We start from the raw sequence: 26,193 nt of genomic DNA on the forward strand, positions 1-26,193 counted from the left end.
TTCCTAGATGACCTCGGAAAGTTTGTGGATTAATAATTGCCCCGCGATGCAGCTTGTTCGGGTAGCTCACTGCTTGGGTGGTGAGTCCAGAGCAGAAATGAGAGCTGGATCGTGGGTCAGGTAACTAAGGAAGGCGCCCCTTTGTAAGTCCCCTTCAATTGTCTATGGTTTTTGTATACTACTAAGCTCTGTTGAGGACCGACTTGGTGGTACGGTCGCGGTTGTTTGCAGTGTTTGTTTGTTTCGCCATTACTGCAAATATGGGCTCAACGATGTATCCAGCATGTTCTTCAGATCTATAGAACTCGGCATTACGGAATATTGGTCCCATGGTCTTAATAAGGCTTGCTCCAGGCTCCAGCTTCATATGCTATGAAGTGCGGCCCATCGGTACATCTGGGTGATTTTGAACATTGTTCATGGTTGCTAGCAGATTCAGTGATATCTGGGGACCTGTCAGCCCTACGACTGTCCAAAATCTAAGCCCTGCATCTATAGACATACTATACAGGGCGATACGACACCCGTGGATGTCGTTGGGTCTGTGTCTGTGTGTCAGACTGAGCTTGACTATTTGTGCTTTCACCTCAAATGCTCATGGCATTGCCTGTTGTAGGTACTAATGACTAGGTCGAAGTCGGAATTAATGTTACCGCCGGTCTGAAGATGGGAGGACTCCTGGAAGTCAGTTGAAAGGAACACAGTGCTGCCTTCCACACTGGACGAGGCCCCTCCTTCCCAAATTCCCGTCGACCTCTTATCGGACCTCTTATCGACTTATCGGCTTATCGGATCGCCTGCTCCAACATCCAACGCGTTCTTCGTTTCTCAACCTTCGAGTTTCATTCCTTTTCTTCGGACAGCCCCAAACTTCCTTCATCATGGCTGGCCTTTTTAGACTGCTGAAAATGCAGTACACCCCACCCACTGATCCTCAGGGGGTATCCTTTGCCGGCAAAGTTGTACTCCTGACAGGTGCCACCTCGGGCTTGGGCTTCGAAGCTGCCATCAAGATTTTGAATCTCGGCGTCGACAGACTCATCATTGGATCGCGTAGCGCCGAGCGCGGCAAACAAACCAGACTCGAACTGGAGCGAATCACCAAACGGCACAACGTCGTCAAAGTCTGGGAGCTCGAAATGAACAGCTTCCGCAGCGTCAAAGTCTTCACTGACCGTGTCAACAATGAGCTGGAGCGCCTCGACATTGCTTTGCTCAACGCTGGTCTCTGGAATCGCGGATACAACCAATCCCCCGAAGGATGGGAGGAGAGTCTCCAGGTCAACGCTCTCTCCACCTCGATGCTGGCTCTGCTGTTGATCCCCAAGCTGAGGAAAAGCGCCACGGCCACTGATCCCGCGCATCTGAGCGTCGTCTCAAGTCAGCAATTTGTCCGGGTCAAGGCTCAGAGTCTGCAAACTGATGGCCCGCTGCTACCCCACGTCAACGACGCTGCCAACTTCAAGGGCGCTAAGCAATATGGTATCTCGAAGCTGTTGCTCGAATTTGCAATGAAGAAAATCGCCGCTCTCTCGCGCAATGAGGATGGCTCGCATCCCCTCATCGTCAACACCATCAGCCCTGGTCTCTGCGTGTCGGGCTTAGGCCGTCAATACAACTCCTGGTATGAGAAGTGTATCGTCTGGGTGATGCACAGGTTGTTTGCCCGCACCACCGAGGAAGGAAGTCGGTCTTTGGTCAGCGCCACTCTTCAGGGCGTTGAGTCGCAGGGCAAGTGCTGGCGCAGTGACGGATACCTTGAGTAAGAGAAATCCCCCATGTCTCATTGTTTTTTACTGATCATATTGTAGTGAATCCACTGCTCTGACTACCGGGTCCCATGCGGAGGAGCTCCAAGAAAAGATCTGGGCGGAGATCATCGCTGTCTTGGAGGCCGAGGCCCCCGAGATCTCCATCATCGCTCGCGGTGTCTACCAGGGTGTTTAGCTCTGCGGCGATCATCCCCACGAAAAACAGAAGAGCTTGACTCTCTCCATCGAATCTTGCATCATTTCAATGCTTTGGTATCCACTATTGGATCCGTTTTCTGGCCTCATCATTATCACCCAAAAGCGTTTGCGTCTCGTTGAGATACCCATGTTATCAAAGCATCTTTAGTTTATGGCGTTTTTTTTTCGATTTTCAGATTCACAGAACAAAGTAGTGTTTGAAACGACACATTACAAAAAGAAAAACAATTCAAGCGTTCTCTTTATTGTCAGGATTTGGGTGCGACCCACCTGATTCAGCCTCCAAGGGAAAGAAGCCTGTTGCAATACGAATACGAGGAACGGTTTCGGGAATATCGCCCCCAATGTATTTTTAGTAGGGCGCCTATAGGTTCCCCACGTAGGGCTGATCTGCGAGAAGCCACCATGTAGAAAACATGTTGACTTCAGAGTTCACGGCGGATAAAGCTTGAAATAGAATAGGTTACACTGTTTAACGGCGTCTATACGGTGACATCGACATTAACATTGGCAACACTCCGAGATTATCACTTGGCGCGCTAAAGTGTCTTCGTAAACCACCGCCCCACGGCTCCGCTTCGGGCAATCTACGATTTCCACCTCCTTTCTCTCTTAATCCTCCTTGTTCTCCTGTCTAGAGAGACTTGTACGCATCTTTGCTTGGTGCCTGTTGCGTTTCCCCCCACCTCATCACCGTCCATTGTTCCATCGCCTACAATGGCGTACAACAAGTCCTACAACCCCGATGCGCTGCCCGCGTAAGTCTTTGGTTGATTGCGAGAAACATGGCAGCCTACAAGTCCACCTGCTAACATAAAACCCAGTCATGCTGAGCCAGAACAAGTACTTAAACCGCGCCGCGCCACACCCCTCCCTTGCTAATAGCTCAACAGGTCGCGCAGATGATAGGCTCGATGAGCGTATCAGGCCCTCAAAGCCACTCCAGCCACTCTTCAGCGCACAGCCAGAGCATGAACCAAAAGCCTCTTCCCTCGCGCCCTCCACAGTCAGGACCAGGCGGCGTCCCCGCTCGTGTTCCAGTCTCCAGCGCACCCCCGCAAAACGCATACGTCGCCGCTCCCCCGCGCCTCGACCCCCAGACCCATCACTCCTACAACGGACGGTCGTCATCCACGAACCCACCACTCCCAAGCCAAAGCCACAGCCAGAGCTATAGCCAAAGTCAAAGTCGCCCACACCCTCTCCACCCTTCCCCACCACCTCAAAACTACGGCTTCGGCCCCCCGCCTGTGCATCGCAATCGACCCGCGCCCTCTTCGCGCCCTCCCCAGTCTCCAGCCCCACCACCCTTAACAGCCCCCAGCAATGACCCGCAACAGCTCTTTCCCCTCTTCCGCGCCGCGAACTCTTCACACTCCGGCACTCTCACAGAACACGAGCTCGGCTCCGCTCTGGTGAACGGCGACTACACATCCTTCCACCCGCGAACAGTCAGATTGATGATTCGCATGTTCGATCGCGACGGCAGTGGAACGATCAACTTCGACGAGTTTGTTTCGCTGTGGCGGTACCTTGCTGCGTGGCGGGAGTTGTTCGATAGATTCGACGAGGACCGCAGTGGGCGCATTAGCATGCCTGAATTCGAGAAGGCGCTTGTTGCCTTCGGCTACAGACTAAGTCCGAAATTCATCGGTGTGATTTTTGGTGTCTTTGAGGCGAAGGGAAAACAGATGGGGACGGCGAAGGATCCTGTTCGTCAGGGTATGAGCTTTGATTTGTTTGTTCAGGCTTGTATTAGTCTCAAGCGCATGACGGATGTGTTTAAGCGCTATGATGAGGATCGGGATGGTTATATTACGCTTAGCTTTGAGGAGGCTTTGACGGGTGAGTTTCGTGTTATGCGATCAGGTTTGGGATTGTTGGCTAACACGGCTTTTGCAGAAATTCTCCTATTGCAGGAGTAGAATCTCCATACGTTTGATGCTATGCATGTGTCTGGCTTCGCCCTCTGTGATTTATCTTTCCATTTTATACCCCACCCCTCAATTTGTTTTTTGTCATAGAATTGCCTGGAAAGAATCATCATTGCATATTTATCGGTCGAGCTAGTGCCTGATATCAGAAGTCTTTCAGATGTTATCTGATTTATCTACGTCATCTGGAAACCTAGGTATTGATTAAGCATGGACTGTTCTCCAACATGAGATATCTTTTGCTAATCCAATGCAGCCTTGGAGAGAATTTGGAAGGCGATATCAGCCATGAAGATTAAGAATTAAAGATTAAAGATTCGGAGAAAGCGACCTCTGATCACTCTAGCAATTCCTGCCAATGCCCAGGTGTCTGTCGCAAGTTCGGCAACAGATCAATCAACTCACAAGCACATCCACAGACCCGTATCGTACACATAAGAATCAAAAGATGTCGATCTGTGTCTGTCATGCGCTTCCTGTCTCTTTTGCTGTTTTTTTCTCCTCTCCTCCCGCTCTTTTTCATACTCCCGCTGTCTCTGCTGTCTCTGCTGCCTCTCATACTCCAGCTCTCTCTCATATTCTTGTGATTTGCATGCCCTTTCAGGGTGTAAGCGACGACACATCGCACAAAACAACCACTGCTTGTTCTGTAGTCGACAGCTGAACCTTTCTCGAGTAGTATACTTCGAGGATTCCACGGCTGTTGGGCATATAGCGTGTTTTTCAGTATCCGGTCCCCAAAGTGTGATATCTTGGACCTTCCATAAGAGATACAGGTATTTGCTGCAGGTAAACGCTAGGCAGGCTTGGTCGACTGGGTCTAGCATGTCAAAGATCCGGTGCAGTACCTGCTTGTCCAGTTTGAACATCAAACTTTGCTTTACCTCACGGCGAAATAGACGTGTCTTTAGAGAGCGGCATATCTCCGCAGGTTTGGAGAAGAGTAATTTGAGCGCCTTGAGCTTTTTCAGCATGGTGGAGTATTCAGACGTGTGTTGGACAAGTCTAGAATTTCCCAAACGGGAAATGAGCGGGTCACATTTTTTGTAGATCGCGCCGACGCTCTTTTGGGCAACACCAAGACTTTTCTCCCATACGATCCTGGTAGATTGAACACTGCTATAATACTACAGGGTAATACAAGTCCTAAATGATACTAATCTCACGATTCACAAATCTCACAAACTACGTAAGTTCGTGTTTTGAGTTACTTGACTCATGTCGGCGTCGGGAGTTCGCAATGGCCGATATGGCCGATGTCAATGCTGATTCGGCAACAATCCTGCCCATTTCTAAACTCCGAAAATGCGCTCCCCGAGTCCCTCTTTAAATATGTCCTGTCACTTCTTTCCCTCCGGCCTCTTTCCTTTCGCAAGCCCCTTGATTCGGCGTTTAGACTAGATTTCATCATAAAGGGTTCAGAGCGCCGCTACGGGCTTTAACTCCGACTCTGGTGAAAACTTCTTGTTTTCTCCCTCACCATGGCGACTTCACGCCCTACTTCCAGCGATGATACTGCCTCTGAGCAGTACACCGAGAAGCCTCATGATGTACCTGCGACGGAACCTACCGATGCGCCGGCCGCCGAGCAAAATACGGAAGTCGACAAGACTGCCCCTTTGGACCGGACGCCGTCGCAAGCAGCGCGCATGGGAAAGAAGAAGATTATTGCTGTGATGACAGCGCTATGCGTAAGAAATACCCGTCTCTCGTCGCATTTCCTGCGAGCAGTGATCTTGAATTGCAGAAAGCTAATCTGGCGATGGCGCATTATAGTTGGCCCTGTTCTTGGCTGCTCTTGATATGGTATGTTATCTGATCCACCCGCTTGAGGCTTGCATAATTAACTTTTTTTTCCTGCAGACCATTATCTCAACCGCGCTCCCTACAATCGCTGCTCAATTCGGTGCTTCTGAAAGTGGATTCTCATGGATTGCCTCATCTTACCTGCTGGCAAACGCCGCCTGCATTCCCCTGTGGGGAAAGATTAGTGATATTTGGGGGAGGAAACACATTATCGTCATGGCCAATGTTGCCTTCCTGGTGGGCAGTCTGATCTGCGCCCTAGCGAAGAACATGGCTATGATCCTCGCCGGTCGGGCTATCCAAGGTGTTGGCGGTGGTGGTATCATTATCCTGGCTAACATCAGTGTCTCCGATCTGTTCAGCATGAGGTATGGTGATCATCATCTTAGATTGTGACAAGACTAACTATTTGACAGAGACCGACCCATGTACTATGGTCTTTTCGGTGCAACCTGGGCCATTGCGGGTGCTTTGGGCCCTATTGTGGGAGGTGCCTTCACTACAAACGTCAGTTGGCGCTGGTGTTTCTATCTCAACCTTCCCATTGGAGGTGTTTCGCTTGTTATCCTGATCCTCTTCCTCCACATCGAGTCTCCCAAGACTCCTTTGCTAGCCGGTCTGCGCAGCATTGATTGGGCAGGCACATTCTTGATCGTAGGTGGAACTCTGATGTTCCTCTTTGGTCTGGAGTTCGGAGGTGTCAACTATCCCTGGGCTTCCGCTACCGTGATTTGTCTGATCCTGTTCGGTGTGCTGACCTGGGGTATTGCAATGATTTGGGAATGGAAATTTGCCAAGTTCCCGATAATCCCCGCAAGGCTCTTCAGTGAGTGGTACAACATCCTCATTCTGATGGTCTGCTTCTGCCACGGTTTCGTTTTCATTGCTGGTACCTACTACCTGCCGCTCTACTTCCAGACTGTTCTGCAAGCGAACCCTATTCTGAGTGGTGTCTACGTCTTGCCTCTGGTCTTGTCTCTCTCGATCAGCTCCGTCTTCACCGGTATCGCCATGAAGAAGACTGGTCGCTTCCGTGAGCTGATCATCGGCGGTATGTTCTTCATCTGCCTTGGATTTGGTCTCTTCATCGATCTCAAGGTCTATGCTTCATGGCCTCGTATTATCATCTACCAGATCATCGCTGGTATCGGCGTTGGACCCAACTTCCAGGCCCCCTCGTCGCATTCCAAGCTAACGTCCGCCCCGCCGACATGGCTACCGCAACCGCCACATTCGGCTTCGTGCGTCAGCTCTCCACCTCGATGTCCGTGGTGCTGGGAACCGTTATCTTCCAAAACATCATGGGCCAGCAGTCCGACAAATTGATTGCCTCCGTTGGCGCTGAAACAGCCGCCACCATATCTGCCTCTTTTGCCGGCTCCTCCAAAACTCTCATCAACAGCCTCGATCCCTCCCAGCGCCAGGTTATCTTGGGTGCCTATACCCACGCTCTCAACCGCATGTGGATCTTCTACACAGCCGTAGCAGCTCTCGGTCTTATCTTGTCTCTGTTCATTCGCCGCCGCGAGTTGACTACTCAGCACACTGTCCGAAAGACCGGCCTTGAGGAGCAAGAGCGTGCCCGCCAGGAGTTGATCGACTCTGAGCGCAAAGATGCCTCGAAGCCTGAGGCCGAGGTCTAATATCCTAATTTCTACTTCTATGCACATTTAATAATGGTGCTCTGCGCTGAGTCACTCATATTCAAAAGTTAATGCTTACGTTTTCTAATGGAGTCTTTATGACATCCTCACTGAATACCCCCGTCAGGCTACACTGAATTCCAAGGTTCACGACCGTGGGATAGCCTGTGTTCATGGATAATGCATTTCGGACGTTGGTCTTAGCATCTCCCTGCCCAGCGATCTATTGTGAATACATATTTTTTTCAATGAACATAAACCTTTTTTTTTTTTTTTTTAATCTTGGCACGTAGTTCTATCTCTATCATTCACTCTCAATTGCGTAGACTAGCTACATCGATCATCATGTCGTTTACTCGCCACATCAACCTGCACTCTTCCCACAACGGGGTCTTAGCGTAGTCTCGCCAGAAACTGCATCTATACCGCACCATGGCCAGTCTCCTCGCCTTCCATAGGAATTGAAGAGCTCTGTAACCCCCAATCACCCTCTTCAATGGCCTGCGCATGAAACCGAACCATCAGACCAACAGTAACCGGGCCAATAATTGTGTTCAACAAGATTGCCCACACGCCAGTGATAAACCCATCGTCACTGACATACGGAGTCTCATTGTGTCCAATCTCAATGATCAGCAGACCAATCTCACCTCGGGCCACCATAGCAGACCCAAGCAGCGCTGCAGCGAGCCAAGCCCGTCTCCATTGCTGTTTATGCTCAACTTGCTCGATGTGGCTTCTCTTCCTCTTCTTCTCCCCTTTGGTCCTTGCCTGCGATTCTGTGCTTTGAGACTTGCCTTTCATCCCGATTTGCCATATGGGGACCCAGATTCCAACAACGCACTGATCAGGATTCGTTAGCTCAATCAACACCGACAAGAATAGTAACTAGCTGCCATCATACCTTAGCAAAAGCCATCAGTAGCGTATAAACAACACCTCTCCAAATCCTCTTCCCTGTCCACAGCTGCACAAACGGAATCGCGAACCCAATACTAGAAAAGAATAAAGGCTCCATCAAGTACTCCTGAGGCGCTAGGAGATATTTCTCAAAAGTGTGGACAAAGGTAGGACTCTTATCGTCCTCACGCTCGCCCTGCTCGCGGCTCATCACCACAAATGGCCCTTCTGGCCGCTTGCTCGGAATATAGGTGAGGAACACGCCGGCCAAAAATGCACCGAATAATACCGATGTGCCAGTGAAACCGGCAATGGCAACAAAAGCCGAAAGAACAAGGATCATGAGAATGATGTTCGAGACGTGGTCGAAGCGCGCGAAGTGGTACTCGATGTATTTTCGGAAGAAAGGTGCAAAGACCCATTTTGTGACGATGGGGGTCACGATTGCCATTCCCACTGATGCCACTATGGGACGGCCGATTAACCAGCCTAGGTTGACATTCTCGTCTGAGAGTTTGCCTAGATCGCCGATAACACTGTACATTTTGTTAGTTTGGTTATTCGATTGTCAAAAATGAGAACATAAGATACCTAAGCATGACGAGCCCTACTACATCGTCGATGACAGCGGCGCTCACGAGGATTGAACCGACGCGCGTTTCGGCGAGATTGACCGAGCTCGAAGCCGAGCTGATCACGGCGAAAGTAGTGCCTAGTAAGTGTCAACATCTACTCGAGTTCTTGGCAAACCAAGTACAAGACCGAGACTAGCCGTAGATCACATACCCAATGAGGTAGCTGATAGCGCAGCGCCTATAATAAAAGTCTCCACCGCGCCTGGTCCACATTAGCCTCAACCCCAGAAATAGACGATCGCCACACAGACCATATCCAAAGCCCAGATAAAGCAGCAGGTAAGAAAGGGCAATAGGGAAGCAAACCCCGGTCGCCGCACCGATCATACTCAGAGTAAAATTCTGCTTCAACAGATCCACGCGAGTGCCAAGACCGCCTAGAATAGATGACATCAGTATTCATGTTAGCCAAGAAGCCAAGTAAAGTTACCTTCGAAAATGATCAGAATCAATCCGACATAGCCGAGGGCGAGAAAAGTTTCCTGCCAGTTATGCTCGAGGATGTTGGCCAGGGGCACGCCGTAGATGATCCCGACAGCGATCTGGCCGATGATGCCGGCGTGAATGATCTTTGCCGAGAACCATTTTGCGAGCGATAGGAAGAAGAAGAATGAGACGATTATTAGGATTTGAACGGCTGCGATCGATCAGTGAGAAAGTGGATGGCGCTCAATTGGTATGTGCTGGGCTACACACTTCCAGGTTCGTGGTATGGGAGGAAACCGTTGGCCATGCCAGGTGGTTTTGGGGTTCGTTCTTGGACTTGAGGATGGAAATTTCGGCGTGCGAGGTCCTGTCTTTAAATATATGCGCTGACATTAAGGGTCCAGACTAGAGGCTTGGACAGGTAGAGGTGTGGGTTTCAGCGGGTGCAGAGATTGGGTGACTTTCCGTGTCAATCCACGGGTGCCCACTTTGGGCAGCTGGAGGCGGAAGTTAGTGTTCATCCGTGTCTGAGACTCAGGGACCGAGGGGCTTGGCTTCAACCACAAGTTGAGTGTAATATGAGCTCTTGCTTAGGGTGTAGGATGAAGTATGAAGGTTAAACCTTTGAATGCTGGGGTTTCATGGTTGTCAGCTCAACAATTCTTGTCATAGTTGTTAACTTGCTAACTGCTTCTTTTTTGATCAGTATGAATAGTAAAGGTACTATATAGCCATCAATTGATCAGATCTGAGCTTAGTGCTGGTGAAACTCATAATAGCAGCCCGATATAATAGTGTTCGGGGATATCTGGTTGAGGTTGACTTCCTGATTCGGGGCGGAGATGAAACAGGGTCCAAAGTGAAGCTTGAAGAGCCTCTTCAGATGGCGGCGGCGGGACCATGACTATTGCCTTTCTCGGCTCTTGCTCGATCTCTTTTGACTATTTAATCTCTTCTTCATTGTACTTGCTCTCCTCTCTTCCTCTTCGTAATTCCATCATACACTTAACACATTTCTTCTCCTCTGAAAAACCATCATCCATCCAATTACCGGTATGTTTGGCGTCTCTACATAATAGGCATCAGATTGACTAACCTCCCAGCTCAGGTCGTCGACACAATGTCCGATCCAATACGTCGGCACGTCAGTGCCATGAACTCTGCACTCGAGCCCCATCGCGGTGTTGGCCGCCACCCTCAGGCCGCCAACACCGACGATGGACAGTTGGCTCGTCGTGCATGCACCGCTGCAATCATGCAACTCACTGGGGGTCGGGGATCGACTCTCCTTACCACCAACCATATCGCCGGTGCGATGACGCACCCGCAGGTAAGTCACATGTACTCCCTTCAAAAGCGAACCCTGATCCATTACCAGTTTGCCATCATTCTCCAAGAAATCTGGAAGCTGCGATATTGCAAACACGCGATAGAACGCATTCCACGCACACTGGACACTATCACCGAGGAAGATATGGAGGACCTAGAGATTCGCAGGTCTTACGAAGGTCATTTGGAAGACCTTGCTCGTGCTTATGTTGAGCTCCCCGGTCTTGAATATGCGATTACCAACCGCATTGTCATGTTGAGCTCACGTGCCCGCCGCGAATTCATGCGCCTGCATGGTGAAGATGTGAATGAGGCTCTCGGTTTCTATTAGGTCTCGGTTTACTTGGCTATGTGTTTGAGAGGTTGTTTTCACTGGGATACAGTGTGTCGTTACTTGTCAAATACATGAGTCAGGTTTTGACCTGTATCTCTTTTTAGGTTACCTTGCCTTTTGTATCTTCGGTGAAATGGATTTTACATTTTGATTGAATCTTACTCGGGCTTTAGATCAGATTAAAGTAAGGTAATTTGAGCTATCCAACTTGGCCCCAGATCGTGCCAATGCCTTTAGACGACTCACTCACGATCAAGTGAATTGAAGTGAGGGTCGAGTGAAGTAGATTCTAATTTGTCTGTACTAGAGATTGTTTGTACATTTGCCTTTTCATCTTTCTTTTTTTTCCACTTTGAATAAGAAATTTGTGCATATAATTTGAGTATTGGATAGCATCAATGATGCTATATCTGCAAGTATGTATTTATCACCCCCTACAGCAGTCGATGGAGAGTTGGCTCGTCGTGCCTATACTACCACAATCAACTAACTCACTAGGAGTCGGGACTCGACTCCCGAGGTCTCCCTACCACCAACCGTGACGCCGGTGTGATAATACGCCCGCAGGTAATTCACATGTACTCCTTCGAAAAGCGAACCCTGATCCATTACCAGATCGCCTCCATCCTACGGGATATCTGGAATCTACGATTCTTCAGAAATAAGATCAACCGAATCCCGTCCACACTTGCCACAGTCACAGAGGCTGATTTGATGGACCTGGAGGTCCGCATCTCTTACCAAGCACAGGCGGAAAACTTTGTGCGTGCCCGCACGGAGCAGGCATGGAGCAAGAGATCCACACACGCATTGTCATGCTGAAGCCACGCCTCCGCCGCCAAGTTTGGGAACAACATGGTGAATGTGTTAATGAGGCACTTGAGTTCTTTTAAGTCTGATGTTACTCAGCTACGTCATTGAGTGTTTGTTTTCACGAGTTGCGATGTGCTCTTAGTTGTGAAGTATATAGATAGGGCCTCTATCTATGTCTTCTTTAATGATAATGTCCTTGATTCTGATCCTAATCATACGATGAAGACTTTTAGTGAAATGAGCTTTGAAATTTGAATGAATCTTTATCATTTTATTAGGTCTCAGATGAGATTAAGGGCGAGGTGATATACAACGTCCAACCTGAGCTCAGGATAGACCAATGTATTTTAATTTTTGACGACTCACTCGCAGTTAAGTGAAGTGGTGTGGGTATAAAGTGAGCCTTGGAAGTGAAGTGAAGTGACGTGACGTGCGTGTACAGAGTAGAGTGAAGTAGATTAGACGGTATCTGTTAGAGGTTATTTGTGCATGTACATCTTGTGTTTCATTTCCCTTTCCTTTATCTATGCTGTATAGGTAGAACCGTGCGTGTAAACTAGGTATGGAGCTCTGTTAGCCCTGGAAATGGGCATTGCTTATTCAAGTGTCATTTACTAGTCAGTTAACTACCGAAGAGAGAAGAGCGCTATGGAGGTCTGGCATTGCAGGTAGGATGACGGGAGAGCGAACGGGGCATCAGTGCCCAGGTGGCGGAACAGCAGCAGCAAGGGCATAATGGAAAGGCCCCTATCGAGGATGCATACTATCTGATCCTTATACTGAAAAACCGAGTGGTAAAATAGTGCATATTCCTAATTCTACGTGATGATGCATACACAACTACGGAGTATAACTAACCATGCTTCCTGGGGTCCTCTTTCTAATCGGCATATTTTTTCAATTTGGGAGAAGAGAGTTTCCAGATGATGCGGATGATCATTGACTGGTACGGGATGTCAGTGGTCCTATTTCTGCAAGTATGTATATTCCACCTCCGGCAGCAGTCAATATCTCGGACTCGGAGAAGTGTCCGAGCTGCAGATCCTTCTCGTCCGAGTATCCACATTGAAGAGTGGATCGGGTTAAGATAAGGTCAAGGCCTGCTTCAGCCAAATTGGCCTGTATGCTGTGGCTCAACTACTGGCTATGTTTCCTATTAACAATGCCATTCTTCCACGACATCGTCTTTTGCATTCTCTTCGGCTCTCCCCTATTTGTCAGGGGCCGAGTTGTTCTCGGGTTTAAGGGGACCCACCGCTGGCATGCGGCCCGAAATTCAACCGAATTCGTGGTGGAAGAAGTCCGATTTATCAGCTGTGGGTCAAAATGCTCATGAACGCATATTTTAAAAGCCGAGAGACCGTGCCTTGACTCAGAAATTCTCCTTTCGCACCAAGAGACCTGAGCAGTCATCACATAGCGTACCTGAATCAAACAGGAACGCTCTCAATATAACCGGTGAGATCATAATTTGACGGACGCAAAGTTTCGGTCTAATCTTGAAATTCAAAATGCAGTCTTATCTGCAATTCCGACGATTGGGCCACGTTGTCGACAGACAACTCGAAAATGCCCCAGAACATGGTGCGACTTCTTCCATGAAGAAGGCACCCGTCGATGACGCCGCGCCGTCCGTACTATCAAGCCGAGCAAGCCACGATGCCGCCAATCCCAGCGCCGAGTCCGCTTTCGCAAAAGCCTTCGCAATATTCCGAGAAGTCCGGCCTAGCCCAGTCCCTTGCCGGCATCGATATCCAAAAACAACTCGATAGTTCAAACCCAAACGCTCATGTCTTTGTTGTTGGCTGGGAGAGTGATGATGACCCTCTGAACCCTCGGAATTTTAGCTATACGCGCCGGATGGTTGCGACATTGCTGGTCACAGCTTTGGCTTTCATCGTCGGTGCTGCGTCTGCCATTGAGTCTGGTGTTCTACCTCAAATCACTGAGACGTACGGCGTGAGCGAGGTTGTCGGATCTCTGGTGACTGGTATGATCGCATTGGTTTGGCCTTATACTACATTTAACGTCTAACTTGTGAGCAGGTGTCTATCTTCTTGGGTTTGCAGCCGGATCGCTGGTCAGCGGCCCGCTATCGGAAATCCTCGGTCGTAATGCTGTCTACGCTGGCTCTCTTACCTTGTTCATGATCTTTATCATGGGCTCAGCCCTCGCCCCAAACATTGGTGCCCAGCTTGCCTTCCGCTTCTTAGCCGGAATCTTTGGTTGTCCTCCTCTGACATGCGCTGGAGGTACCATTGCGGATCTTTGGAATCCCCTTGAAAAGACCATCACATTTCCCATGTATGCTATCATGTCATTCGGCGGACCTGTCCTGGCACCGGTGATTGCTTCCTTTATCGGACAAACTGGAGTTTTGGAATGGCAGTGGACAGCTTGGATCATTCTAATCACATCAGGCGCAATCTTCGTTCTTGTTCTGCTCTTCCAGCCCGAGACTTATTCGCCGTTGCTTTTGAAATGGAAGGGAAAGCATCTTCGACAGAAGACAGGTGATCCCCGTTACCGTTCTTCAATGGATATGGACAAGGTTTCCCTCTTCAATCGTATTGGCGGTGCGATGAAGCGGCAGTTTCTCATCACATTCCACGAACCCATCATCTTGCTCATCTCCTTATACATGACGGTCTTGTATATTGTTCTGTTCACATTCTTCGACGGGTACACCAACATCTTCACTGATGTGCATGGTCTGTCTCAAGGCCTTACCAACATTGTCTGGGTTGCAATGTATGTTGGCATAGCTCTTGCTGGTCTCCTGGTTCTTCCAATCTACCGCTACACTAAGAGAGACTTTACTGCTGCAGCACAGCAAAAGAACGGGGCCGATCCCGCCTTGAATCCCCGTGCCTTAGACAACGTCCATACACAACCAGAGATTCGACTCTGGTTTGCCATGTGTGGAGCGCCGTTGATTCCTATCAGTCTGTTCTGGATGGGCTGGACTGACTTTGTGAGTTCAATGCCCCCGCATTATCTACTGTATTCAAAGTAAAGCTAACGCTGTTTCAGGCTTCTGTCTCGATTTGGTCACCTATTGTGGCCTCAAGCTTCTTCGGCTTCGGCTGTATTTGCATTTTCATCAGTTCCTACATGTACATCATCGATTCCTACGACATTTACGCCGCATCTGCGCTGGGATTCATGACTGTGTCGCGATACTTTGCAGCTGGGGGGATGACCGTTGTCGGCATCCCCTTCTACAAAAACATGGGTGTCCATTGGACCCTTACAATCCTGGGCTGTATCAGCGCGATCATGGTTCCAGTGCCATATGTCTTTTACCGCTATGGGCCTATTATTCGAAAGTGGTCTCGTTATGCCGCTGCAGATGATGTCAAGGGCTCAGTGTGACCACACCGAGGACCCATGGGATTAATTCTGCTCGCTCCCCGCTGCTGATTCGCTGCTCTGTGGGAAATCCTACAGTTCCGACTTTTGTTTCAGTTCTTTTTTTTCTTTCTTCATTTGTTCTACACGTGGCACTGTTTCAGAATCCTCCGACAGGAAACCTTCTAGAATGGAAGGATTGGTGTCGCACACTGGAGGTTCGACGAACGCTTTGGGGTTTCACGGCTTACGAAACATAGGTGCCTGGTGTTAGATTTTATCCACCGTTGGGGAACCTGTTCATGCATGGATCTCCTTTCCTACATCATAATATAGCCGCAAATGCAAACTCTGTCATATAAAATTTCTTCTCTTTCACAAAAATTTGGGCCTGAGCCCCAGGCTCTATGCTTTCTTCCACCGGAAATACGCACACTAATTCACCTTGGATGCTTATCGCACGATGGTAGACTCTCTGTGCAGCTTTCCTTCAAACTACATCAATGTTCTAAGCGAGGAAAATTGGGGAGTGATGGATGTGAGCAACTTCCCGCAGGATGGCATTCCTGTTCAATACCCTCCTACTTCTGTCGTCTCTACAGATATCCATCAACATGATCCTGTATCGCAAAGCCAGTTCATGCCACCCTGTTCCAATCAACTCTCAGTCGCAGCTTTCAGAAGCATCGATTGGAGCCACACATTCCAACATGAACTATCTGGCGCCTCGGCCGAATTTCACTACACCGGTGACCCCTCCGGAACGATTCCTTTTGGCCCTCAGAGTACATTAGGACCGATCAATACATCTTTTCCAATCACCTGGATACCTCAAGCTTCGTACTCCTGCGACGCCAGCAGCGAGTTTATCCAGGCAAATGACACTCGCGGCCATCTTCAATTACCTGGACCGAGTCGGAGGTAAGCACTTGGAGGTCTCAAAGGTTGAACGTGCACACTGACAATGTAATATGGCCAATAAAGGAGCCGACGCAATCACTTTCAATGTCTCTGGAGAGGCTGCAATTACCCAGGCGTGTTTTCTCGCAAAGGCGTATTAATGCGGCATATTGAAACACAACATGTGGATCCACACTCCTTTGATTGTCACAAATGCGACAGGACCTTTAGCCGGAAAGATAATATGATGGAACACATAGGTAGGGTTCATAAAAAGCGAGGCTAGTAAAGATGACAAATGTAATAGATTCTCTAGAGGCTTACCCTGTGTGCTTAGTCTTGCGCTGCGTCTTACGCAGTTATTTTTTTAGTGGAAAGATTGCAGGTACCTATTCAATAACTCTGGATCGTCTATGTACAAGTAAGAAAATTTGATAGCCAGGCTCACACTCAGAGATTTGAGCACCTGGGCAATCCATGGATGCCCCGAGTGAGGTTTTGGCAAAGCGCTCCGGCTCTAAAGTCATTGATAGGTTGTTTTTGGCTAGCCGGGCCAGTCTGGGGCGATCAAGTACGCCATCATGTTTGGTTCTTGGCAGTGCCTATCGACCGGATTCACTTTTCCGCTTGTTGAGGGCTCATGTAGGGAGTAATGCTTATGTGAATGAAGCATCAAATTTCTAGTTTGTGTACAACATTCATTTTCCCGTGGATCTGGGTCGCTTTGTTTTGGTGAGGACGAAACGATTTCACTAATGAAACGAAAAGCATTCGAAGCCAATTTCCTCAGAATTGAAATTTGATGTTTTTTTCGAAAAGGTGGCGCCTTCGACTCGCTTGAATGAAAGTGACTTTCCCGCTGCGGGAGGCCTGTGTACTTCCCCACTTTGGTGAGTAACAAGTGATAACCAAGGTGCCCAGGTGCTCATTTCTAGTAGTAGATAGGCCGGGGATAAAGATCAACTTCCGGGCCAGACTGAGGGACTAGCTGCATCTTGACCGCTGTGGAGTTTAGGTAATGGAGACTCGTAATAGTTGTGTTGACGCTTTGCGTGCACTGTTCTCTCAACGATTTCGGCTCCGAGACAACCTTGGAACCACATGGCGTTTAATGTAGATAACGGAGTAGCTACAACATAAAAAAGATCTGAAGGTTTGTTCCAGCATAATGGCTCTCCCGACGTCCCAGTTCCCCGGGACGATGAAAAGGTTCCAGGGTTGTCCTTAATTGACGGCTGTCAACTTTGTGATTCGGGGCGCCCCACACTGTGCCGTCCCGCCCCACTTCTCCTTTCGGGTCCCGGGAACTTTGTTCCTTTGGGAAACTCTCCTCTCTCTTACTGGGTACGGAGTCATTAATGCTCGAGAGCCTAGGGAGTACGCTACTATGGAGTACTCTCTCCGGGGCTTGCTCGGTTGCAGCCTTCTATCTGCACTATCTCAGACTGGCAACACGTCGGTTCCTTGCGTCTCGCTGAACGCATGTTCTACTTCCGTACTTTGTGCACTCAGACCGCATACCAACAAGCTACGTCCTTACAGCCCCTCACTTTCCAACCATACCATCTGCGAAGATTGGATAAACAGAGTACACAGCCACAAGTTCTGAGGCGCAGCTTCATGAAAAGGGCAGTACCGAGTATGACCTCAGCACTTAATCGTTGTTCGGGCATAGATTGCAAACAGCTCTGCCGCTAAGCCTCCGGCCACAGCCTTTCTCATCACGGTTAGTGGGACCGCACCAATCAGGGCTTCCCCACAGCCCTTTGCTCCAATGAGAACAGAGTAAAGCTAAGCCTTCGGGTGAGCATATCTCTCACAACGTCCAGAAATTCTAGACCAAGCGGCAGTAAACGCTCACTGACATCTGCAGGTGTTCTCCCACGCCGAAATCTTTTATCATTTTGTCATGGATGATGTGTTCAATGGTGAATCCAACGAAAGCAAGACTCAGAGCTCAAGCGTCTTCTTTCCACGGGTCTGGGTGCGGCTGAAGTAACTAAAATTGACTTGCATACTCCAGACACGCGCCCGAGTTTCCACACAACACGTCACATACCCACGAGTCATGATCGCCGACCCTGCTCTAGCCGTTGTGCAACGTCCAGATACCATACGGAGTAGTGAAAGCCTTTTCGGTCGGAGGAAAATAATTACAGTTTACCCACTACGGAATACAGAGAAATGTCCCAACTTTGCTGTGTGCTCTAACGCAATTACCTAAAGTGAGGCTGATCAAGTGATCGGCGACTTGAGTTAACTTCGTGATTCTCTTTGGGTGAGGGATCTTCAGTGACTAGTATTGATTGGTACAGAGCACGAAGTGCTAGGCCCCAATGCTATCATCGTCGGCCCCCGGGGCGGTACTTGCATGCCGTTCGATGCAATGTAACCCTCGGATCCCTGGCCAGTTCACGCGATTTTATAGCAAAGCTGAGGCGTTTTCCTCTTTGCTTTTTTCTCTTTCTTTCTCGTGACATTCCATTGGTCTACTCACCACGAAGCGCTGCACGGAGCACGAAGAAAAGATAAAACCATGCTAAATTCCCAGACAGGAAGCTAAAGCCAAGATGCGTTAAAACATTTTTGAAAGGGGCGGGAGAGAGAAGCACGCTAAGAGCGCACTACGGGTCATCGTCAATGCATCTGTCCCGAGTGAGTTTTGTGAACCCCGCGGCTTGGTGATATGTTCGATGCCCCTAGACTGACTCAGCGGCAGAGACCTGTCGCATTGAGCGGGATACAGTTTCCACACCCAGGTCCGTGGACATGGGATTCGATTACTCGCACATGGACTTGACGATGCTGGAGTTTAGTCTTGACATCTACCAAGCCCGCACGATGTCGATGAGTTACCCAAAGCTTTGGTACACCGGGCGGAGACTAGTTTCCAGGGCCATGGTGTGGGAATTATAGAATCTCGTAAACACGCATAAGCCCATATGGATGTGACATAATGCCTCTGGAGCACAGAGTCACTGCTCACTTTGTGTAGACCAAACAGCTATGTGGTATATCAATATTTTTGAAGAGGGAGCTCTCTATTCCGTCGATCAATCAGTCCGCAATTCTTTGGTCGCTAACACCATGTTCACAATGGGTTGCCTTGACTAGTAGGATTTTGGAATGACGTCCCCACTCCTGGAAACTTCCTATTTGGCACCCAGTGAACAGGGCACTGGAGGGACATGGATTACGAGGTTCTCTGCAGCCAAGTGTTGTTAACGCCAGGGGCCTTCTCGTCCGTTGAGGTGCCCATTGGGTGGTCACCACCCGCCCTTCCTCGTACTTTGTTACTACTTATGGAGGAGAGATCTGCTAAATAAGAAATGTGATGTGGAGAACACCTGAGAAGGACCCTTACCCTCTAAGCCATAAGTACGCCCAGAAAGGGACTGAGGGCAGAGTATGGCATCGACCGTAGTGTTCGGCAAATACGCTTCTGCACATTTGCCCTATCTTTGGGGGCTTAGTCTATTAGATTCTAATTTCCCATCGTCTTCATTCTTCTAGAATAAATACCACTTCAAATCCCTGATTAGTCCGAACATAAATTTTTCTGCATGACCTATATGACTCTGTCCCTGTTATCACTTTGACTCCCCTCTATCATCCCACCCTGATTTTATAGCAAACCGCGGTCCCGTGATTCACCGTCGCCATGTCGTGGCCAGGATACAGCTTCAACATCCCAGAAACATCCTACTCGTGGTCTGAAAATGACAGAAACTGGGAGGCCAGGCCTACCACACAACCCCAGGCCTTCCCCATGTATTCCTATCCAAACCTTTCAGTCACTGCACCTTTCCTGCCATCTGCAAGCCCCTCACACAACTTCGACCCACGACTCCCTCCGACACCGGGCTCCTTTGAGCCGATGTTGTCACCTACTCCATCGTCCGTTTCTTCGGGATGCTATCTGGACCCGAGCCCTGTGAAAGGTTATATCGGGCAAAGACATCTTGCACCTACATCCGGCACCATCGTCTCCTCTACGAGTCATTACGACCCAAGATGTACCAGTCCGTGGACCGACCCAACGACTTCACCGATTCCTTCCTCGGACTTTCTCAACACGACACCCACCAAGAGGACCTTTGGGGAGGAAGAGCCTCACTCTGTCTTCGAATCGGACATGGGCGCGGCACTCACCCCGGCCAGCCTTTGCGACCCCAGTCCTAGTCCTCGGGCTTGTCCTACACCTTCGTCTGGTCTCGACCAACAAGCTGCTCACGCCGACGGGGCTAGCAAATTACCTCCGCGGTCCAAACGACCCTGCCGATCTCGTCCTGGGTCAAGAAAAAAGATGTTCGTTAGCCTGTATTTCGTTGCGAACCCTTCATCGAACCAGAACACATTTCTAACTCTCTTTTGTCTAGTGAGAACAAAGACTACGGAACCTACCAATGCAACTTCGAAGGCTGCACCTACGACCGGCTGTTCTCTCGCAAAGGGGTGTTGAAGCGACACATCCAGACTCAACATCTCAACCCTGGAGGCTTCAAATGCCCTCAATGTGACCACGCTTCGAGTCGGAAGGAGAACATGAAGGCGCATAGGCAGGCAGTGCACAAGGAGCGGTTCTTGTAATGTTTCTGATACGATGTCCGTGAGTTTGGAGTTTGGTTTCGCGATACCAGGTCTGTTTTTGTTACGATTCATGAGGAGATATATAGTTCGGCTAGAGTGGAGTCAAGGGTGTATGATGCAATATATATTTGGCCATTTGTGCACTTTGCAACGGAATCCGATCACTTTGAGGTCTAAAGCATTCCCTCAAGGCTGATACAGATGCTGCTATGGATACGATGTTTGAGTATAGAGCAAATTTTTCCCAGTCGGGCGCCCCAAGCCTTTCAGGGCCGCCCAGCCCCAGGGCTGATAGGGCTCAAGTCAGGTCGGGGACGCGGATCCACACCACGCACAACCTGCCAGGTGGGGAATCTAATCACTAGGTACTGAAGGACCTATGGTGTCAGAGCTACTCCATACAGCGGCTATTTTAAGTTGATATTGCGTAGTTTACATTGACAGAAGGATGGATTGCGGAGGAGCATGCCGTGGTAAATGGAGCCAGAGCAGAAAATGCAATTTTCTCTTAACACAGACACAAGACTGACACGAAGAAGCGGATCGATTGACCGTGCTGAATTTGAAATGGTATGGAATTTGGTGCGTATTAGCGTCAGATACGAAGTGGGAGAAAGGTGACGCTGCGCGACCAGACACATCATGCTCGCGAATTGTAGAACAAGGAGAAATATCGAGACAGTGCTCGTTCCCGGTGCCTCGGGGCCAACACAGCAATGAAAGTGTAAAATTTTTGATTCGTAGGGTTCGGTGACCCTTCCTTCTCCCACGAATAGAACGTTATCAACCCGCCAACTCCATCACGTCAAAACAACATCGGCTCGTTCCGTCGACTTTTCCTTGCCTGACCGACCGTCTGCGCGAAGAAGGGAATCACCCACTAAAAAAACAACACAGAGAAGCCGTTTAGATGTTGGAGGGGTAAAGCATGACGCGGACGGTAGCGCCGAGGGACTTGGGGGGGAGGTTGTTGCGGAACTTGGCGCGCACAACACCGGAGTTGCCTGGGATGTGTTAGTTGACAGTTCTTCGTTCGTTCGAGTAGTGGTTCCTGTGGCTGCTCGCAGCTTCGGATTCTGGGCGTTCCCTGAACGTACCGTGAGGGCGGGTGACCTTGCCCCAGATCACGCGAATGTTGGAGCCGCGGACCTCACGCTTGGCGCGGTAGACGAAAGCGACCTTCTTGCCAAGGTAGAAGTTGGCGGACTTGGTGTCATCAACACCCTCGATCTTGACCAAGCTGTATTCCAAATATCAGATTCCATTCATCGAGTCTTCACGTTTTGTGCGCAGGGTGTAAGTACCTGGTGTTGGGAGTAAGGGCGTGCTTGCTACGCTGGTAGCTGAGGTGACGTCCCCTGTGAAAAAGTCGTATTAATTCTCTGGTCTGATTCAGGTTTCATGTGGTGGGTGCGAAGTGGCGTTGGGCAGAGTCCTCCAAAAAGTGTTCCTCCATTTCGAACCGGGGTCTCGATCGTAAATTTGGGCAGGGTAGTTGCGGTACTCACTTGACGTAAACTAGAAAGGAACGGAAATGTTAGCATGCAAGTCAAATTATATTCGCACCACCAAGCGTCGTCCTCCAGATGCGCCTCTGCGAATTCGAGACCGCCAAATTGACGATCGACGGCGCAGTTCAAGGGTTTTCACTCACGGCGGTGTCCTTGTTCGGAAGGCATTGTGTCGGCGTTTCTCTGTGATCGGGCAAGGAAAGAAGGTCGAAGAATCCCGTCCGGTTGTCGATGGTTTGGCGTGACGAGATCGGAATGGAGGTCTAGCGAATCCACAGTGCGCAATATTCGTCTGGCCCTAAGAGCGTTAGGGTCGCATCAGTCACGTGTGACCTCGCCCCTGGCCACTTACATAATTTAAAACTCAGATCACATGACTCAGAATCCCCATTGGTCCAGAACATTAGTCATTACGGCACTGTACATCTGCCAGAGACGCATGCGTCGCTGTCTCTTCTCAAGTACACTAGCGCTCCACAAAAAAGACCAACCAACTACAGGCCGAGCTAGTTAGAGGCTGCACACATAGTTATGTAGCCTCGGCTACACCGATTTGTTGATAAATTACATTTAATCTCACTGTATTGTGTGACACATAGGAGTGGCAGTCACGCATGTGGGTACTTCTTAAGTAGACAAACAAGATAAATCAAACGCTTGGCTCGCTCATCTTGGAATCTTGTTCACTTCTGTCCGGATGCGCGGCACTACCTGGGCAAGTCTCACGTCACTGTCGACGGTGTGTCTAGGCTAAAATACAAGTAGTCTGTTCATTATGGAGATGAGTTGAGACAAGTGATGACAACAAAAAAGAAACAAAAGTTACTCAAATTCCGCGTCCCAGATGGACTCAAAAACCCTCTCGAGATCTGCTTTCGAGAACATCAGATCGCTCTCTGTGGCTCTTGCACTGTCGATTGGCCGTAACATCAGGCTTTCAAACGGGATTTGGAAGGGAGTGCCCGCTTGTCTAGCCAGGTAGCCTTGGAAATACGATCATCTTTCTTCCTCCCTTGCTTTCTGTGTCTTGCCGGCTTACAGGAAGCGAAGAGATGGCGAAGGTGATGTATTCGGTATGTCTATCTCGAGCCAAGGAAGAGCGACACTGACCAGGCGCCTTTGCCAGTCGGCGCACTTGCAGAGGCGTGTTTCACCTGGTGTTCCACTTTGGGATCTGGTGGTCTACACATAGACGCTTCATGCTCGGTTGAGGCAGTGCTGGCTTTAACTTGGTTTCCACATCATTATGCCATGATTGCCACAGTGGCCGCTTTTGCTATTGCGTGGGCGGACGGATGCTGCGCCGGTATGTCCATTGTACCTTGTAAGCCGTCTGGCCAGGTCTTAATAAATGATATATTGCTGCAACACTCGTAGCAAGTGTGACCACGAAAACTCCTAGACACACTCAATCTCCAGTGGTTGCGAGAAGCCGCTCATCATAGAGCCAGTTCATTATGCCAAACCCCATGCAGCAAAAACAACAGTGGATGGCGTGGGGATTGGGGGGGTGGCGCGGTGGTTGCAGTCACGATGCACCACAAGCCGACAGTCAGAGCGAATTCCATAGTCTCCCAATGTAAATGGCACATTAGTTCTGTGCGGACGATAACATCAAATGTCTTCTCTCGCCACTCATCATGGCTTCCAGTGCCCTCAAGCAATCTGGGGGGGAGGGAGCCTAACTTTTCATCGGAATACAGCCTCGTTGCTGACATTCCCTGGTTATCGCGGAGAAAAGGGTCATGTGGAGATGTTATGAGCACAGCTGGGATGTCCTTCCGAAGAAATCTGTGACGTGTCCAGACCACAAGCTCTATACACGTCTCGTTGAATATCTCCATCACGGAAATGAATGACTCTTCGTGCGCAGTGAGCGCAACCAGCATGCACATGGCTGTATTCGTGTGTTGCATGCCACTAGTTGCCGCATCTCTGTTTGCTGCCTTGTCTGTTATTTGGCGAGGAAGTGCATTATTCTCTTCGAACTTGATGGTTTGCAAGTACTTCGCCATGATTGGGTTATTCGACCTCTGGATCATGAGCAGATAATGCTTCGCGCATGTGGCAGTGAACAAGAATGCCGTTGTGTGTTCCGCTTCTATCTTCCGTATGCCAACTTTCATAGCGGCTTCACGCCGGACGTTTGGACAGGAAGCCACCTCGGTATCTGTAAATCAACCCACAGGCCGTATGAGCCAGCCCTCGTTGTTGTATCCTCCGGTAAAGACGTACATGTCCCGTCAAGAGTAGGCAATGGACGTTGTTTTGTGTGACGATGACAGTAGACGGTCTGCGGCCTCGCGTCCAGCGTATCTCGCCATGCGCGTCCAAATCGGAGGATATAATTGGTGCTCTCTCGGAAAGTAAGCGCAATGCAAATATGCAGCCGGTGTCTGCGAAGCATACTCATGTGCGCTCCCAGGCAACTTTGCCGTCGGACCAGTGATTCGGTATGATCCTGGATGCGGTTCCCTCGAACTTCCTTTGTTTTCTTATCTGATATTCTCTCTGTCGAATCTGAGAAGTCCAGTAGCCAGGTGTCTCGCCGCAGAGAATGTCGGTTGAATGGTAGATGGGAGGAAATCCGATTCCAGCGGCTCGAATGGAAATTGCAGTGCCGAGCAACTGGATGAGGGTCAGGCACGATATCGCCGGCAGAGTTAAAGTCTCTTGGCCATTTCTTGGGCCATAGTCGAGGTTTGACGCCATGGGTAATTGTACGGACCTTCCAGACGATTTCGTCCGATAGACAGACCCCGGAAAATTCCATGACGGGGATGGCATCACAAAGTGGCCAGTCGAACTCATTGGAGTGTTCCATTCCTCCGTCGTGGTCTTCGTAGATGGCAAACATAATATTTGAATGTTCTTGTCACAAATAGTTGCCTCCGAGTCACACTTCACAAAGGCGTTGAAGGATTCGAATGAGTTATCTCGGTAACACAGCCCATACCCAATGCTGGCTATGATGGATTTTTTCGAGAGTCAGTCTTCTGACAGCTCATTTCGAACGCTGACACAAAAATTCGAAAGCGTCGGTTGCTGAAAAGATGTTGAAGTTGTGGGCACACTGACCCATCAAGTGAATCCCAGTTGAGACAACGGGATGGCCGAATCAGATCATAACTCTCTGATCCTTGTCAGGAGAGTTTTCTCCTGTCTCTTGCAGAACGTAACCCGTTCAAACTCTTGAAAGAAATCATCATTGATAGAAATTGGCGGAACAATCGCCAGTGCACAAGGGGGGTCGGTGTGTGTTGATGAGTGTGGTGATCGAGTTCTGCATTGTGAGAGTTTGGCGAACATCGCCCCTTGACACAAAGTCGTATGTCAGAAAATTCTTTTGGGAGTCAGATTTCAGGAGGGAGATCTGATTGGAACCCAAATTTGAAGAAGACATCTTGGTCAGGCGGTTCCGATTTGGGAGTTTCTTTTGAAATATGAGAGTGGGTTATTGAAGTGATTGATGAGGAAGAATAGTAGATGGATGATGGTTAGAAAGGGAAGATGTGGAAAGAAGGGAGATGTAGAAGGAAGATGATATGATCAGGAACCATGTCTTTACATGCTATGATAAACTCCACTACAAAGAACGTCCACTATGTAGAGGTTCGTAAGGCTGCTCAAAAGATGGTTCATAAAGCGAACTCTGGAGGTCAGTTTCTTCAGTGCCCTGAGATAGGGTTCCCTGGTTTTTCATTGTGTCACAATTTGGTGAAGTACAAGATGAAACTATCAGGTGAAACACCCGAAATATAAGACCCGCATCACTGGTGGATGTGCCGTGCCGTAGTCCCCACGTGACATGATGAGTCAGGAAGGGCGATCATTCTTTATCTCCCCGGGCCACAGACCTCCGGCTCAGTTTTCATGGACTCTAAGCTGACAAACCCCAGCAGCGATGACGACAAGGGTCCCATCTGGTAAAAAATTAACGTGCAAGGGCTCTCGTCGGCCTTTGATGATCGGCTTTTTTTTCTTTCTTTGGGGAGCACTTTAATCAATTGCTCAGTTCACGTCTACTCATCACAATTATCTGAGATGACTA

General features: G+C 49.3%; 11 protein-coding genes across 11 annotated transcripts; 8 read left to right on the plus strand and 3 right to left on the minus strand.

Annotated features, from left to right (window-relative positions):
* Positions 1-881: 881 nt before the first annotated feature.
* Positions 882-1,947, plus strand: N7506_004582 (putative short-chain dehydrogenase/reductase family protein; the record flags this gene model as incomplete). The annotated part of the gene is made up of 2 exons (XM_056953876.1): positions 882-1,762; positions 1,812-1,947. The coding sequence occupies 2 exons, from the start codon at positions 882-884 to the stop codon at positions 1,945-1,947; spliced, it is 1,017 nt and encodes a 338-aa protein (XP_056812765.1).
* Positions 1,948-2,687: 740 nt separating this feature from the next.
* Positions 2,688-3,895, plus strand: N7506_004583 (EF-hand domain-containing protein; the record flags this gene model as incomplete). Its single annotated transcript, XM_056953877.1, has 4 exons — positions 2,688-2,728; positions 2,795-2,813; positions 2,864-3,815; positions 3,873-3,895. 4 exons carry the CDS (start codon positions 2,688-2,690, stop codon positions 3,893-3,895), a joined length of 1,035 nt encoding a protein of 344 aa, XP_056812766.1.
* A 1,490-nt stretch (positions 3,896-5,385) lies between these two features.
* N7506_004584 (MDR family MFS transporter) lies at positions 5,386-7,353 on the plus strand (the record flags this gene model as incomplete). The annotated part of the gene is made up of 5 exons (XM_056953878.1): positions 5,386-5,595; positions 5,681-5,710; positions 5,768-6,078; positions 6,127-6,854; positions 6,881-7,353. The coding sequence occupies 5 exons, from the start codon at positions 5,386-5,388 to the stop codon at positions 7,351-7,353; spliced, it is 1,752 nt and encodes a 583-aa protein (XP_056812767.1).
* Positions 7,354-7,773: 420 nt separating this feature from the next.
* On the minus strand, positions 7,774-9,621 carry N7506_004585 (cation:proton antiporter; the record flags this gene model as incomplete). The annotated part of the gene is made up of 7 exons (XM_056953879.1): positions 7,774-8,196; positions 8,258-8,789; positions 8,845-8,965; positions 9,040-9,090; positions 9,140-9,265; positions 9,319-9,525; positions 9,585-9,621. 7 exons carry the CDS (start codon positions 9,619-9,621, stop codon positions 7,774-7,776), a joined length of 1,497 nt encoding a protein of 498 aa, XP_056812768.1.
* An 813-nt stretch (positions 9,622-10,434) lies between these two features.
* Positions 10,435-10,974, plus strand: N7506_004586 (uncharacterized protein; the record flags this gene model as incomplete). Its single annotated transcript, XM_056953880.1, has 2 exons — positions 10,435-10,644; positions 10,693-10,974. The coding sequence occupies 2 exons, from the start codon at positions 10,435-10,437 to the stop codon at positions 10,972-10,974; spliced, it is 492 nt and encodes a 163-aa protein (XP_056812769.1).
* A 401-nt stretch (positions 10,975-11,375) lies between these two features.
* Positions 11,376-11,799, plus strand: N7506_004587 (uncharacterized protein; the record flags this gene model as incomplete). The annotated part of the gene is made up of 2 exons (XM_056953881.1): positions 11,376-11,393; positions 11,476-11,799. The coding sequence occupies 2 exons, from the start codon at positions 11,376-11,378 to the stop codon at positions 11,797-11,799; spliced, it is 342 nt and encodes a 113-aa protein (XP_056812770.1).
* A 1,608-nt stretch (positions 11,800-13,407) lies between these two features.
* Positions 13,408-15,165, plus strand: N7506_004588 (MFS transporter; the record flags this gene model as incomplete). Its single annotated transcript, XM_056953882.1, has 3 exons — positions 13,408-13,780; positions 13,836-14,764; positions 14,824-15,165. The coding sequence occupies 3 exons, from the start codon at positions 13,408-13,410 to the stop codon at positions 15,163-15,165; spliced, it is 1,644 nt and encodes a 547-aa protein (XP_056812771.1).
* A 646-nt stretch (positions 15,166-15,811) lies between these two features.
* Positions 15,812-16,327, plus strand: N7506_004589 (uncharacterized protein; the record flags this gene model as incomplete). Its single annotated transcript, XM_056953883.1, has 2 exons — positions 15,812-16,062; positions 16,126-16,327. Coding segments are annotated over 2 exons (453 nt in total), but the record flags the coding sequence as incomplete, so codon positions are not given.
* A 3,375-nt stretch (positions 16,328-19,702) lies between these two features.
* On the plus strand, positions 19,703-20,631 carry N7506_004590 (uncharacterized protein; the record flags this gene model as incomplete). Its single annotated transcript, XM_056953884.1, has 2 exons — positions 19,703-20,349; positions 20,421-20,631. The coding sequence occupies 2 exons, from the start codon at positions 19,703-19,705 to the stop codon at positions 20,629-20,631; spliced, it is 858 nt and encodes a 285-aa protein (XP_056812773.1).
* Positions 20,632-21,537: 906 nt separating this feature from the next.
* On the minus strand, positions 21,538-22,310 carry N7506_004591 (60S ribosomal protein eL33; the record flags this gene model as incomplete). The annotated part of the gene is made up of 5 exons (XM_056953885.1): positions 21,538-21,635; positions 21,729-21,871; positions 21,936-21,989; positions 22,140-22,149; positions 22,286-22,310. 5 exons carry the CDS (start codon positions 22,308-22,310, stop codon positions 21,538-21,540), a joined length of 330 nt encoding a protein of 109 aa, XP_056812774.1.
* A 1,271-nt stretch (positions 22,311-23,581) lies between these two features.
* N7506_004592 (uncharacterized protein) lies at positions 23,582-24,999 on the minus strand (the record flags this gene model as incomplete). Its single annotated transcript, XM_056953886.1, has 2 exons — positions 23,582-24,312; positions 24,378-24,999. 2 exons carry the CDS (start codon positions 24,997-24,999, stop codon positions 23,582-23,584), a joined length of 1,353 nt encoding a protein of 450 aa, XP_056812775.1.
* Between the last annotated feature and the right edge of the window lie 1,194 nt (positions 25,000-26,193).

This window comes from Penicillium brevicompactum (assembly GCF_028827555.1).
Source record: "Penicillium brevicompactum strain IBT 35665 chromosome Unknown utg000003l_segment0_segment0, whole genome shotgun sequence".
In the NCBI taxonomy this organism is placed as follows: Eukaryota; Fungi; Ascomycota; class Eurotiomycetes; order Eurotiales; family Aspergillaceae; genus Penicillium; species Penicillium brevicompactum.